This window comes from Calypte anna, chromosome 21 (genome assembly GCF_003957555.1).
Source record: "Calypte anna isolate BGI_N300 chromosome 21, bCalAnn1_v1.p, whole genome shotgun sequence".
In the NCBI taxonomy this organism is placed as follows: domain Eukaryota; kingdom Metazoa; phylum Chordata; class Aves; order Apodiformes; family Trochilidae; genus Calypte; species Calypte anna.
This window is the reverse complement of record NC_044266.1, coordinates 5,020,335-5,035,517: the sequence shown is the minus strand read 5'-3', so window position 1 is coordinate 5,035,517 and position 15,183 is coordinate 5,020,335. Positions and strand designations below refer to the sequence as shown.

The following is a 15,183-nucleotide window of genomic DNA, read 5'->3' as shown; positions in this document are numbered from 1 at the left end:
TCCCTCCTTTTTTTTTTTTCCCCCTCGCGCTCTTTATCGAATAAATAATTCACAGCAAAAATGTATTTATTGAGTGAAACTCCAAAGCAACACACACTGAACGGAGGGCAGGGAGGGGAGGAGGAGGCCCCGCTATGGCGTCAGGTGCCACCAGTTGAAGGGGAAGGGTCCTCTCTGGACGTTGATGCCGCAGCGCACCTCCCCCAGCCTGTCATGGTAGCACACCACGTCCTCCAGGAACCGGCAGCAAAGCCCCAGCGGCTCCAGGAGGCTGCGAACCCGGAGCTCCAAGCAGCACTCACCCCCCAGGACGGGGCCGAAGGGTTTGGGGATGCCCAGGTTGTTAGCCAGGACGATCATGGTGACCTGCGGGGTGACAGGAGTGGGGCAGAGCCGTGTGTGAGGGATGGTGGCACCGAGTGTGTCAGGTCCTGGCGGGCAGAGAGGGAGCTGGGAGGGTTGGCAAGGAGTGGGAAAAGTGGGCAAGAATCCCACTGGCATCCTGGGTGGGATCAGGAATTGTGTGAGCAGCAGGAGCAGGGAATTCATCCTGAGCTGTACTCGGCACTGGTGAGGCCACAGCTCGGGTGCTGTGTCCAGTTTGGGGCACCCCAATAAAAAAAGGACATTGGGGGGTTGGGACAGGTCCAGAGAAGAGCAAGGAGGTTGTGAAGGGATCCAGCAGAATTGCTGTGAGGAAGGGCTGAGGGAGCTGGGGGTGTTGAGGCTGGAGAAGAGGAGGCTCAGGGGAGACCTCATCACTCTCTGAAAGGAGCTTAGATGCCACTTTTGCAGACCACCAAATCCAGCATTGGGTTTTTTCCTTTCTATCGTTAAAAACCACCCCACCCCTTGAAATTTCACTGCTTTGAAAGCCATTCACCTCAAAACTCTGTATCTTAACCTAACCACAAGCAACATGAAGCCACAAAGTGGATGTGTTCTCTTTTCCTGCACAAATGTTTGGGGTTTTGGGTTTTTTTGGTTTTTTTTTGGGGGGGGAGGCAGCTCTTGGGGCTCATCCTGGCTGGATTTGGGGAAGGAGCTGAGGAGCAGAGCTCCCCCTCACCATGTTGGGGAAGTATGGCACAGCTTTGCCCTGCTTGTCGAGCTTGAAGAGGGCAGGCAGGTCGATGATGTCCTCCTCAGTCAGCCCCAGCTCCTTCTTCAGGATGTCCCTGTTCCAGTCGATGCAGCGCTGGAAGGGATGGAGGGGATGGAGGGTCCCCAAAACCATTTTGTGTAGGACCAACATGCAACACCTCCCCTTAGCAGGCTGCACCCCCCCAGCCCGGGGTGGTTATCCCAAGGAATTTCCATGATTGTCAGCAGGGATTACCTGGACATACTGGTTCTGCTGGGCCAGGATATCATTGGAAAGGACCTTGTTAATGGTGACCCGTTTGGTGTCTGTCCCCGAGTACCCTACGGATGCAAACCCCAGGCAGAGTGAAGTGGCCCTAGCAGAAACCTGGCTTAAGGTGGGGTGCAGAGGTGAGAAAAGTTCCCCAAATCCCAATTTCCTGAGCTTGGGGAGCCTCAACTCTTGGTTTGTTGGAAAACTGGGTGGGAGGAAAACCTCTGCCCATGGGGAAGAGCATTGGGAAGGCCCCATCACCCACCCAGTCCCATAAAACCAGAGCTGCCACCTCCACCCCACAGCTCCCTGGCAGGTGGCAGTGACCCAAGAGGGACCCATGGAGCTATGGAGACCTTCCCTCGACCCCCTCTCCATTGGGTGCCCACAGTGAGTGACACCAGAGCAGACCCCGTTTGTCCCCACTCCATCCTGGAGCCCTGCTGGCATTTTCAGAGATGCTCCATCCTCCCAAACAAACCTCCCCTTTCTGTGGAGGGCTTTATCCCTTCCATCCCACTCTTTTTTTCCCAAAATAGGGCTCGGGGAGGCTGGGGATGGTGGCACGACAGCTGGGTGGCAAAATGTCCCCAACGTCCCCACGCTGGTCAGGGCTGGCTGCTCAGTGGGGTGGCTCCAGCTGTCTCAGGGGACACCAAAGCTTGGCTGAAGCCACCTGCTGTCCCCTTGCCTTTGAACATGGTGGCTTCTCCCTGTCCCTCCTTCTGCTTCTCCCGGAAGAGACTGTAACATGCCACGGGGCTGGCCAGCAGCATCCGGAATCCCTGGGGGACACAGGAGGGACAGCACTCACCAAAACACCTCGAGGGACCTCTGAAGGGTATTTTTGCAAAGCTTAAACCTCTTAAAATGAAGCATTTTTCCAGTTTTTTGTGCCTTTTTCCACACCAGGTGTATCTGAGGTGGGCACACACCCACCTAACTGACACCCCTAAAGGGGTTGAACCGGGACAGAGAGGAAAACTGGAGCCTGGCTGCAGCTGGGTCCAATCCTGCCCACCCCAGGGGAGGGATATAAACCCCCAGGAGAGGATTTGCTGGAGATTTGGGTGAGCTGGGATGGGGAGGAGTGAGGGTGCTACCTCTCTGGGGGGCTCTGTCTCTGGACAGGGGGGGAGTGAGTGGATAATTGTGCTCTGAGCTTCCTAAGAGAAGCTGAAAATTTGCCTTGAGCATGCTCTGGAAAGCTGGGAATTCTGGATTTGTAGTGTGTGGAGTGTGTGCTGGCTGAATGGTCTCCTTGGAGCAGTGCAGGAGGCTGCTTGCTGCAGTCCTGGTGCTACCTCTCCAGGGGGCTTTGCACAGCCCTGGGGAAGGCAAAAGCACTGCAGGGGGGGGTTGTGAGGGGGGATGTGCACAAATATTCCTTTTCTGAACCATTCAGGTGAAGGCATCATTCCTCCAGGGGCAAAAGGAGTCAGGAGTAAAAGCCATACCAGAAGAAAGAGCAAGCTCCTGAAAACATCAGGGAGCTGCTGAGGAGCTGTGAGCCCTGGGCAGCCCAGGGGAATATTGAGGTTTAAATTTTTTGGCTGCCCTTTCCAGACATCTTTTTTGTTTGGTTGGTTTCCTTCTGTCTCTGTTCATGATCAGCTCAGCAAATCCCTTTTTGTGTTCAGAGCCCTCATTTTGGGGCTGAGGTGAGAACCCAAGCCCCTGGTGGTTGGGACTATCAAGAAAACAAGTTCTGGGGTTTGCCCTAGAGGTACCCCTGGGGGTTTTAGTATTTCAGAAGGGAACCCATGAATTTTTGGGGTACCTTGGTGTCACAGGTGGGCACAAAAGTGATGAACTCGTTGACGTGGCCCAGGGACAGCCAGTCAGAGTAGAGCTCCACAGGAGCCTGCACTTGCTGGGCGAAGAGGAAATCCCTCACCAGCCTGGTCATCCTCCTCCCTGCAGACCTGAGGGTGAAATAACCCCAAGAGAGTAAAGGGAATCAATACCATCAATAAAGGGAGTAAATATTTCAGCATCAGTTTGTACACACAGGGGAAACTGCTGCCAAAGTGGAGGAAAGAGAGAAGGAAGGAAAGATGTGCAGGGAAAGATTGGATGCACCTGCTCCACAGGGCACCAGCTAGGCAGGGAATGGCTAATTAACCCCCTTCATCTGATGGTGTATTTTTATTTTGTGTTATATTTAGGGGCATTTGGGGTTCCTTTACTCCCCAGTGTGTTTCCCATCTCTTACGTGGGGAAGCTGCTGCCGATGAGGATTCTCCCCAAGGGATACTCCTTCCCCTCCACGGTCACAGGGGGGCTGACCTCCAGGTTGCCAAAGGAGTCAAGGGTGGTGATGGCTTCAAAGAGGGGCTCTCTGCTCACGTAGCCAAAATCAGGGCCCTGGGGAAAGAGAAATTGATGAAAAGAGCCCCCCTTGACTCTGTGTCTTTGTTTTTATCCCTTCTGCTAGGCTCAGCCCAGCTTCAAAGGGTAAAAATATCAAGAATGAAGCTGTGGGTGAGAAGAGGCTAAAGGGAAGGTGGAAGGATAAAGGTCACTGGCTCATCTGGGATCTGTAATAAAGGGTAAGTGCAAGAGGCAGAGCTGGGGGAGAGATCTTCTCTGATATCCCTGTATTAAGCTGATAAGGTGCTGGAGTAGTCCCAAAGCTGACTTTCTGGGTGCCTCTTGGTGACTCAGATGTATTTCGACCCCTGAACATAAAGCCACCCCAGGCACAAGGGCCACCCAAAGGGCCATACTTCCCAGGAATCCTATTTAAACCCTGATTTTTAGGGCATAATATATCTGGGATATCAGGCATTGTGTATGCAAGGGTAATTAACCCCTGGATGAGGTGTGCAAGGGTCAGATGGCCAAGGAAGAGATTGCAATGTTAAAAATAAGCCAAAAATGGAAGTGGGGGAACAAAAATCCCACCCCAAACCTGTCTCTGCTCTCTGATTCAAATCAACACAGGCTTGGAGCAGCCCTGGGACAGGATCAGGTATCTGTTGGGTTTGTGTTAAATCCCAGCACTTCTTAGTGTTGGGTTTCCTTAGGGGTAAACCTGTGTCCAGGTCAATAAAGAGCAGGGAGAACAGGGAAGGTATGGTTATCATCCAGAAGTTGCCTTTTTTTTGTTTTTTGTTTAATTAAGGGTGTTTGGAGAAGCTGGGATAGCAAGCCCTGGGGGCTCCCAGGCATTTTTGGGGTGGCTGGCTGGGGGGCAGCTCCTTTCCCTGGGAGGGACTGGGGCCCAACCACCTGCCCTCAGCTTATTTCACTTTAATGAACTGCTCTGGTTTCAGCTGTCAGGGGGTTGGTTCATCCCAGGTTTGCAGGTTGCATCCAAGTCCTATCAGTTCCAGATTGATTTTGAGGGGCTAATTCCCTCTCGTCTCCTTTTTCCCTGGTGTGGGGCTTAGGGCTTGGCTGGGGCCAGAGAAGGACCCTGTGTGTATTTGGTTAAATATTCCTAGCTGGAAAATGAGATTGGAAAGATAAGTGTGGGGATTAGGGAAGGCTCCAGAGGAGAAATTGGAGTGTAATGTGTTAGCAGCTCCCAAGGCTGATGTTGCTTCTCTAAATATGAAGCAAAGCAATTCCTAAAGAGGGCAGATCCCAGCTCCTTTGCAAAGGAGAGCTGCTCAGTGTGCTGTTCCCTTCCTGCTGGATGAATCCTGGGACTCTGTGTACTTATTTCAGGCATGAGAAAAGATGAATTGCAATGCTTTGGAAAAAAGTCATGGCACTCCAAAGTGACATGGAGCAAAAACCAACCCAACAAGCTGTCCTCTTCTCCCATGACTGCTGGAGAGAAGACCAGGACTGAGGCTGCTGCCTCAGAAGTTTTGTGGGTACCTGGGGATATTCTGCCCTTTCTGCAGAAAGCAATCATTCAAGCCATCTTCTTTTTTCATTCTTGTCTTTGCTGGGCTCTCCCAAAATCCCTGGACAGGGTCATTGCTGTCCCAGGCAGTTTTCTTTGAGTGCCCTGACCCTGGCTGGCAGAGAAGCCCCCTGGGGATCTTTTTGGCAGCTGGCTGCACCTTGCTGTCTTCCAGGCAGTAAATTGACTCCACTCACACTTTCCTTTCCTCTCCTGCTTGGGAGCTGAGGCACGTTCACAGGCACAGAGGAGGAAAGGAAACATCAACCCATTGCTTGGATGCTTGGGGTGAAGGAATCCACTCCTGTGCCAGAGCTTGACAAGAAGCTTTCATTCCCAAAGGCTCCTCCTTGCTCCTCTCATCCAGCACTTTCTGGGATAAAGGCTTTTCCAGATGTCTGGGATGTGGATTAGGCTTTGATCCTGGCTTTGAGGAAGGTGAGGTTGTTGGTGGCCTCCTTCCAACAGACATGGCATCTCCATGTAGGTGCATGCAGAGGTGTTAAACTCTCATTTTTCAGGCAATTTGTTGTGGATCCTCCAAGGAGCCAAGTGCAAGCAGGGTTTTAGGAGTGGTGGAGTAAGCAAAACAAAACCCTACAAGTCCTCTTACCAGCAACTCCTTGATGGCTAATTTCTCCAGCCCTCCATCTTGAGGGGAATCCAGCACCACTGGGAAGCTTTTGTGAGGAGCATGGATGTAGCCAAACTCAATCTCATCCTAAAGAAGGGAGAAAAAAAAACCCTTGGAGCCCATGAGGAGGGAGGGCAAGGTTTGCTCCCTCTCTGGTGCCCACCTACCTGTATCCAGCGGCCTCCACGGCCGGAGTAGCCAAAGCAAACCTTCAGCTCACAGCCAGCCTTGTTCACCAGGTTCTTAATCTCCTTCATGAAGAGGTAGTTGTCCTTCAGGCTGGGAAAGTGGATGGCAGGAGGGAAGGGGATGAAGGATGGAGGATGGATATGTCCTGCAGGCAGCTGCCTTCTCTACCTGCCACCTCCCCAGCCAGGGAGACACTGGGGCTGCTGGCAGCACCCCTTGGCACTTACCTGCAGACGAAGACAGTCACTGGGGCCAGAGTGTTGGGGGTCATGATCCAGGGGGCCACCCTGAACACTACTGTGTCAGTGAAGACTGGGGTATGGGGGATACCCTGGGGGAGGCAAACAGAAAGGGGGGACCCTCTACACCTGGTTTACCACCAATCACCCCAAGCCCCCCCCCACCTTTCAGCTGATTTTGGGGGTCGGTCAATAGGGATTGTTCTCTATTCAATCCCCATCCCCTTCTCCATGCCCCTGGGGCTGTCACACCCCTCCTCTGGAGCCCCCAGACCTCAGCCAGGGTCTCCAGGAGGGTGACATGGATGGAGACCAGCCCAGAGAAGGTGTCATCGGGAAAGCGGAGCCCTTCGACGAAGAATTCCATCTCAGCAGCCCCACCAGTGAACTGCACAGTGTGGCACAGCTTCCCCTGGCCCAGCACCTGCACGTAACGCTGCCCAAAGAAGGGGTCTGCAAAGAGAGAAAGGGGAAGATGGGAAAGATCCAGAGCTTCAGTGGGAGCTGCAACCCTGTTCTGCTGCTGTACCACACGGGTAGGTGGCATGGATCCCTCTGTGGGTGGTTATGGTCTGGCAGAAGGACCTTAAAACAAGAGCTAAGGGGCTTATAATTTTGGAGTCGTGCACAAGAAGGGGGGGACAAAGAGGTCTCAGCCTTTCCTTGGATGGAGCCATCATTGGGAAGATGTTTTCATGGAGTTTCTGCCCTTTGCAGCCCCCTCTGACCTGCTGTTGGGTGGCAATGCTCCACCAACATGCTGCCTCTCTCTTGGAGGACAAGACCAAGCTACTTAATGGCATGTTTGGAGACTCTTTGAGGGCTTTTGGTCCCAGGGAATAAATCCCTGTGCCCACAGTAAAGAGCAAGGAGGAGAAAACGTGTTGTAGAACATGCTGCCATCATGGAGAAAGCATCTAGGTGTCAGGACATGTTTGGTTTTGCTACTCCTTTTCTTGGTGACCTTAGATGAATAGTTTTATGGCCCTATGTTTCTTGTTTGTTACCTCTGAAGTTTTCTGACTGATTGGGAAGGGGGACTGTTTGAGCCAAGAAAAATTTGGAGAAAGGAAGCTGAGAGCATGGTCAGGGAAAGAAAAGAGGTTGCAGGGCTCTTGAAATCACCACACACGGGGAGGGAAGGAGCAGAGGAAGTGAGGAAAGACTTACTCTGCACCTGGAAGACCCCAACTTTGTCAGCATCTGTGACAGGAACATAGAGAACAATTTCATAGCCCCGGGGCAGGCGTTGGGGCCCTTCAGTCCTCAGGACCATCCGTGCCATGTCCAGCAGATCTGAGGGGTGAACAAAAAAGTCCAAGGGATGGAGGACTGCACAGCACAGCTCTGGACAGCTTCCATGCTCTCTCCTGGGCTTTGCATCTCCTGTCCCCCAAAAATCTGCTCTTCCCTTGCTCACCAGCCTGTGTGAGCTGGAAAAACAACCTGTGGTCCTGCTGCTATGCAGTCCCTGGCCTCAAGAAGCCCCTGGGCACCAGCTCCATGTGGTTTGGGTTTTCCAGGAACAGGTGGGTATTCCCGGCTGCACGCCTTGCCCCCAGGTCCTTTCATCCACATGAAGCATCCCTGGGCCAAGCTCTGCCAGCAATGGCACCTTGGCTATTTTTCTGGTTGGGTTTCATGCTCCTGCTTGACTGCAATTACTTTGCATGGCATTTAAAAAACAAAACAAAACCAACCAAATCCCCATGTGGAAAGCTTACACAGCAGCTTGGTGGAAAGCAGCTCACAGGCATCTGGTTCCCAAGCACAATTTCACAGACTTACAGGATGTTTGGGGTGGGAAGGGATCTCTGGGGATCATCTAGTCCAACCCAAGCAGGGCAGGGTCACCTGGAGCAGGTGGCACAGGGTGGCATTCCAGGTTTGGAATGTCTCCAGGGATGGAGGCTCCACCACTGCTCTGGGCAGCCTGGCCCAGTGCTCCCCTTCATGTTTAGATGGGACCTCCTGTTTTCAAGTTGGTGCCTGCTATCTCTGTCCTGTCCCTTGCTCCAGCCTCCTGACACCCACTTGGAGGATTTCAAAGCATTGATAAGATCCTCCCTCAGTTTTCTCTTCTCCACACTAAGAAGACCCAAGTCTCTCAATCTTTCCTCCTAGGAGAGTTGTCCTAATCCCTTCACCACCTCTGTAGCCCTTTGCTGGACCCTCTCCAGCAGTCCTCTGTTCTTCTTGAACTGGGGAGCCCAGAACTGGGACACAACCAGGTTAGAGAGGGGCAATAACAGTTGGTTTGACTTCAGATGATGTTTTTGAAGCTGTGTTACCTTCTTTGCTGAATACCCTTTCGTCGTTGCCATCTGATGGCAGAGTGAAGGGGCTTTCCTTGTTGCAGCTGACGAGGAGGATGGCCCCGTGTCCCTCAGGACCCCAGGTCCAGCTGGCCTGAAACCCCCCAATATGGTTGAGTGAGCTCAGGCTCTTGCAAGCCCCTGGACTCCCCATGCAGTGCAGAAGCCTGAATTACCTTGTTGGGGTTGTTCTTCTCCACCACTCCATCCCGATCCGTGTCAACGTCCAGAGAGATCCCTGGATGGACAGACCCCACCCTCATCTCAGGGTACAGCAAGGTTGGGTGGATACATAAGCCCCCCCCCCAGGACCACCCACCCATCCTGGGTCCATCTCTGTCCCCGTGTCACAGCATCAGGGGGGTACAGGTGGGTTTGCAGGAGCCTTCGTACTCACCGACGCCGGTGAGAAAGACTCCAGCTTGGCTGATGGGCTGCCCTCCCTCTGCATAAAAGCTGACAGTGACCTGCAAAGCCCCAAATTTGTGGTGTGGGAAGGATGTTTTCCCTCTTTGGTGTCCCACACCCCTTCACCTGGCTTCTTACCTTGTTATCATTGACCTCGGTGCTGGCCCTGTTCATGCTGAACCTCAGGACTGTCCCCTCTTTGAGTGGCCACCGTGTCCCAGTTCCAGGGGCTGCCCCAACCTCTGCTTGGCCCTGGGACACCACTTCCACGTTCACCCCCTCTGTGTGCTTCACACTGAAGGACACAGTCCCAGCCGGTGCCGCCCTGCCAAAAACACTCCCTCATTTTAGAGTTTTGCACCAAAACCATCCTGTTCTCACCTCAATTCACTTTGCAGCCTAAAACACAGCCAGGACTGGGCACCGTGGGGTCTCCACGCTCCCCACCGGCACCTTTCTGCCCTTTCTTCCCTGCCTGGGAATGATTTAAGTGTCTCTTTAGTTCAGACCAAGGTATGCTAACAAAATGGGTTCTTTTTCTGGCACTGTGCAGGTCACAGTCTCTCCCTGTCACTGCCACAGCTCTCAGCCCAGCTCCCACCAAAGTGTGCTTTGCACATTTCCACATTTATTTTCCAAACCTGAGCTCAAGGAAATGATGTGCTGGGAGCCTTTACCAGGGGAAACTAATTTTTGAGGTGATTTTATCCACCTCTTAAGCAGTTGTTGCACTGCTCCCGATCCAGCTTGCCTTTGCTTTTTCTCTCCTGCTGCTCCTTGCATCCCCTTCCCCTCTCCTGGATCTTTGTCCCTCATTTCCCTGTCTTTCCAGGGTTATTATTTTGGGGATTCTTGCAGCTCTCATGGTGCAGGCTCCTGCTGAGCATGCCTGCTCCTGACCCTGAGGAGCTCACACCGTATCACTGTTACAGCATCATTTATTGAGCCTCTGGGTGCTGGCAGCCCCATCAAACCCACACCAGGGGGGAGAGGAAATCTGAGCTCTGGTTTGCTGCTGCCCAGGCATTTCTTAGCTCATTAAATTACATTGGATTGTACACGGAAAAACTGGTTTGGTTTCTTTGTTTCTGGGTTTTGGGAATCCCAGGGGAGGAGATTTGACCCAGAGAGATGGCAGAGAAGTTGTAACTGCCCCGCTTGGCTGGGGTGTCCAGGGGAAGATTTGCAAAAGCAGCAAAGAGCAGAATTAGCCATGAAATGGGTTTTTAGGCTAGAAAAAACCAATTCTCTTGCAGTGTAGCACCAGGTTTAAGGGGTGTGGGGCTGGTGTTGTGGGGACTTGCATGCTTTCCCAGGATGCTGCGTGGTCACTACATCTTGTTTTCCTTCCCTCTCCCAGCTGCATCCCCTCCTTTGCTGTCCATTCCCTGGGATCCTGCTCATCCCACTGCTCTCCAGCAGCTTCCTGAGGTGCCACTGGTTCTGCTTAGCCCAGATGGGTCAAACCCAACCCCGTTGTGGACCTGGGGTAAATACCAAAGGTTTGCAAAGCCTGGGGGGGATTTTGCTCCGTTAAATCGTGGTGTAAGGAGGGTGGGTTTTGGGGGGAGAAGAAGGAAAAGGGAGGAGGGGGGGATTTCCAGAAGGAGAAACAAGGGGTAAGGGTGAGGAGAAAGGTGTAGGGGAGGAAAGGGAGCACTGGGGTGTCCCACTCACCCATAGATGTCAGCAGCAATGTGGGTCCCTGGCACACACAGGGCCTCGATGCGATTCCCGTGCTGCAGCCGGAGCGTGCGGTCCCCTGGCATCTCCCCACGCAGCCCAGACACCCCAGTGATGGGCATTCAGGTCCTACCCCACCTGCTCTCTGTGCCCCTGAGCCCTCCAGCAGCACCCAGCTGCTTCTCCTTCCTCCTCAACTGGCCCCACAGCAAATCCCTCTGGAGCTGGCAAAGTTTGGGATGGCACCTCTGCAGCCCCCACCCCGCCTCCCAGGGAGGGGGTGGTTGGATTGGACCCTCTAAAGCCTCGTGAAAACGATCTCAAAAGGGGAGGGAAGGGATAGGAGAGGGAGGGTGGTTGGTCTGAAGCCCAGCAGGCTCCCAGCCCTATGCAAGGAGCTCCCCCAGCTGTCCCCAACTCCTCGACCCCAAAAACCCCAAGGGGGAGGCGATGGTTTTCATGTTTCAACTGATGTTTGCATCCCTGGGGTATTCTCTCTCTCTCTCTCTCTCTCTCTCTCTCTTTTTTTTTTTTTTTTTTTTTCTCTCTAGGAAAAAGCTCTGGATGCTCTTGGGAGGAAGAAATCCTATTTCCCAGCCCTCAGGCTAGAGCAGGACACTCCTTTCTTGTTTTTCTCCCCTGCTTTTTCTCATAGGGAAGCTGAGCAGTGAGTTGCCAGTGAGGGGAAATCAAAAACCAGTTTTGAATAGTGAACCTGCTGCTTGCAGAGCATGCCAGGAGCAACTGCTGCCCACACAGGGGTTTTTTTCATGATTTATTACCATCAAGCTAAATATTCATTTTAAAACCTGAACTTCTGCCCCAGATTTTGGAAGCCACAAGCAATTAGTTGAGGAGCAGAAACGGTCAGGTTGATGTTCCCTGTTTATATCCCTTTCAGGCTTTTCATTTTTAGTCCTCTCTTCCTTCTGTGGCTTTGTAGAAAATGACCTCACATCCAGTTTTCCATCTGAGGCAGCTCCTCGTTGGGGTGTTTTGGTTTTGCCATAACCTGAGTAAATGTGAGTGAGGACTTTGTGTTGCTGAGCAAACACTTGGGAAGAGCAAAAGAGCAACTTTCCTGCTTTTCTGCATGTGCAAAAGGGAGATTTGTGCAATGGGGAGATTTTGGTAAAGGCTGTAGATGTTCTCCCTGAGGAATATAGGAAAATAGAAACTATTTTGTTCCCAGATTGGGTCTTTCTTAGAGCATCGTGGCCTGGGTGGCACTGCTGGTGACAGGGGCTTGGGTTAAATGACCCCTGATTTGGACACCCCAACCCAGGACTGATCTGCTGGCACCTGGGGGATGTTCCTCCTCCTGGGAAGCATCATGATTGATCTGTTCAACCCCTCTCTGTTGAAACCATCATTATTTAAGAAACACTGGTGAAAGGGGAACTGGAAAGAGAAGTCATTTTAAAAGGTTAAAAAAAAACCCTAAACCCAAAATTGCATCATGTTTGCACAATAGAGTTCTGCTCTCCAGCACTGTATGGGACTGATTTCCCCTCTTTTTACCCCAAAGCAGAGCCAGCAGCTGGCACTGGTTGGCACAGGGTGGTCTCACCTCCCTGAAACCTGGAGAAATTGAGCTGTAAACCCAACAGTTTGGGAGAAAACAAGCAAAAAGCAGATTCTCTTTTACCATTTCCACTTCCTGCTTCCTGCACCCAAGGATTTAAGTGTTTCAGTTCTCAGTCAGAAAACACGTGCTATTTAAATCCCCCTTTTCTGAATAATTAAAAAAAAAACCCAAAAAACCAAAAAAACCCCACACAACACAAACAAACAAACAAAAGACTAATACCTGACCCCAAATCTCTTCCACCTTACAGAAAGACCCCAGGGTAACCACACCACTTGTGATTTTATTTTTTTTTTTAAATCAGCTGGAGCACTTCTAGCTGCTCATGGGTTTGTTTTGTACATGAAAGTATATATGGATTTATATCCTCTGTGAGCCACCTGGCCTGATGGCCCCAGCACTTCCCAGGCAGAAGGAAACCTAGGGACCCATAGGAGCAAGTTTGTACCCCCTAGAAAAGACAGGATTGAAACCCTGGGGACTCTGGAGGTTTTTGGGTGGTTCTGCTGGTTTTTTAAGCAGCCTTGTCTGCCAAGGGGCTGGTGGGGCTCATTTTCCTGCTGCTGCACCAGTTCCTCTCCTTGAGGCATTGATGTGCAAGTAGAATGAGGTCTTTGCAAGCTTCCTGGGATTTTGGAAACTAGGTTTGGTCTTTGCTAGCTGCGTCAGGTCTTTCAAAGCTTCTGGGAGTCTTTGCAAGCCTTCTGGGGTCTCTCAAAACTTCCTGGACACATTGCAGAGCTCCTGGGGTCTCTCAAAGCTTCTCAGACTCTTTATAAGCTTTCTAGGGTCTCTCAAAACTTCCTGGACACCCTGCAAAGCTCCTGGGGTCTCTCAAAGCTTCTCAGACTCTTTCCAAGCCTGCTGAGCTCTTTGCAAGCTTCCCAGAGACTTTCCAGGCTTTGTTGATCCTTTACAAACCATGCAGGTTCTTTGTAAGCTTTCTGGGGTCTTTGCAAGCCTGGGGTGTGGGGTGTGGGGGGGTCTTTGCAGAGCTGCTGCAGTAAGCAGGAAGGAAAATATTAAAAAGGAAATAAGGAAAATATTAAGGAATATATTCAAGAAAATATTAAATCCTTCCTGGGAAGAGGTTGGGAAAGCACCCACCCTTTGTAGTGTCTCTGTGTGGGGAGCAAGGAGAGGCAATGTGTCCAGGGAGGCATCCAAGGCATCTTCCTCATACCTGTGTCTGGTGCTGGGGACAAGGACAAGGACTTACCTGTCCCCATCCCGTGAGGGGTGGCAAACACTTCTAATTAAAAATAGGTTTATCCTGAAATAATGTGATTTTGGTTTGTTTTGGGCACGTTTGTTTGTTGGTTGGTTGTTGTTTTGTTGGTTTTTTGGGGGTTTTTTTTTGGTTTTTCAGGGTGTGAAAGTGCTCTTTGTGATGCAGGCTGAGCTCTGGGCTATCAGGTCGGGAGATCAGAGGTGGTGAAACCCGCAGGGCTGTGTCTGGGGCTCCATCAGTCCACACACAGGTAGGTGTCTGCAAGCTTTGTGGCTGTGGTCAGCCTGCTCAGTTTCTCTGTTTGCTTTCTGCTCTGCACAGACTTCTCCGCCGCTGATGGAGCTCTCCCTGCCCTACATTCCAGGACCTGGGAACAGATCCCAGCACCCAACCCCGCTGAACCGATGATTCCTGAGGCTTTCCACGTGGGCATCACCCCAGCATCACCCCAGCATCTCCTGCCCGAGGACCCAGCTGGTGGGTGCGAGGGGAAGGGGGGGTTTAAGAGAGGGGTTGCGGGGTGTTTGGCACCTCCCTTCCTTAATGCAAAGAGTGGGAGGGGAAATGTTCCCCCCCCCCTCCCGAGTCCTTTCAAGCTGACCTTTCATGTTTAGGAGGTGCAAACAGGTGCCCGTCCCAAGCACTGCCCGTTCCTGCCCATTCCTGCCCGCGCTGCCTCCATTCTGGAAGAGGCAGAGAGCTCCGAGGAGGCGAAACCAACCCACTGAAAGAGCTTGGGTGAAGCCGAGTCCACCCGTGGAGCTTTATGGCTCTCCCCGGGGGAGGCAGCCAGCAGGACCCAGCCTGGGTGATATTTATAGGGCAGCGATTTGAATGGAAAGCCGAGGGGGGAAGAGCGTGGGCAGGGCGAGCAGAGGGAGATGAGTCTGGCTCCAGCCTCCGGGGAGAGGGGGAAAGCAGCTTTATGGGGTGCTTTGCTCTTGGATTGCTGGGTAGGAATTCTCCCAGCAGGCAGATGCCTTTTTTTTTTTTGCGGGGAGAAGAAAGGATGGAGGGGGATTTGGGTGCTTTCTCAAGAGGGTTGCGAATCCAGCTCTGACAAGTCCTGGCCACGGATGTTTTACCGGGATGGGGACCTCTCTTGTGTTTTACTGGCTTTAAAAGCAGTTATTACTGGTCCAAACAAGCCTCCTACCCTTTTTTCTTGGCTCTTCCAAGTGGGATGGGGAGGGCAGGTCCTTGGGAGGGGACTTGGTGCCTGCCTGGGATGCTCCTGCCGTGCTCTTACAGCTGAAAAGAAAAATAAACCTTCATGTGAACTGGAGCGGGACTTGATAACTGGTTCCATGCCTTGCCCTGTTGCAAGTAATTAGGCTGACATGGCTCTTAAAAGTTCCTGCCTGCAATTATATATGCAGAGTAATAAATGAGGTGTAATTATCAGCTTAGGGGGATTATCAGACTTTCCTTGATGGAGCAGTGGTGCAGGATGGGAGAGAAGAAACGCCCTGGGGAAGTCTGGGCTAATAGTGGGGTTCTTGGAGGAGTACTGGGGGGGGAGGGTCAGCTCTTGCTTCATCGTGGCTAGACAGAGGCTGAAATTGGGAAAAAGATGAAGCAAACCCCCCAGAAATAAGGCTCACTCAACCTTGTGGAGGGGCAGGATCCCATCCGTTGTGTACCAGGGACCTTCACAGCAGCTTCTCAGGGCAAGGTTCT

The 15,183-nt window shown here is 52.1% G+C and overlaps 1 protein-coding gene across 1 annotated transcript; it reads right to left on the bottom strand.

The window, feature by feature from the left end:
- Window positions 1-132: 132 nt before the first annotated feature.
- LOC103537477 (protein-arginine deiminase type-2) lies at window positions 133-10,770 on the bottom strand. Its single transcript, XM_030463564.1, has 16 exons — window positions 10,679-10,770; window positions 9,140-9,326; window positions 8,991-9,060; window positions 8,770-8,831; window positions 8,570-8,687; window positions 7,449-7,574; window positions 6,553-6,731; window positions 6,267-6,370; window positions 6,018-6,129; window positions 5,830-5,937; window positions 3,573-3,724; window positions 3,138-3,282; window positions 2,034-2,142; window positions 1,340-1,410; window positions 1,070-1,198; window positions 133-366 (listed from the first exon to the last, which is right to left on the bottom strand). The coding sequence occupies exons 1-16, from the start codon at window positions 10,768-10,770 to the stop codon at window positions 133-135; spliced, it is 1,998 nt and encodes a 665-aa protein (XP_030319424.1).
- Between the last annotated feature and the right edge of the window lie 4,413 nt (window positions 10,771-15,183).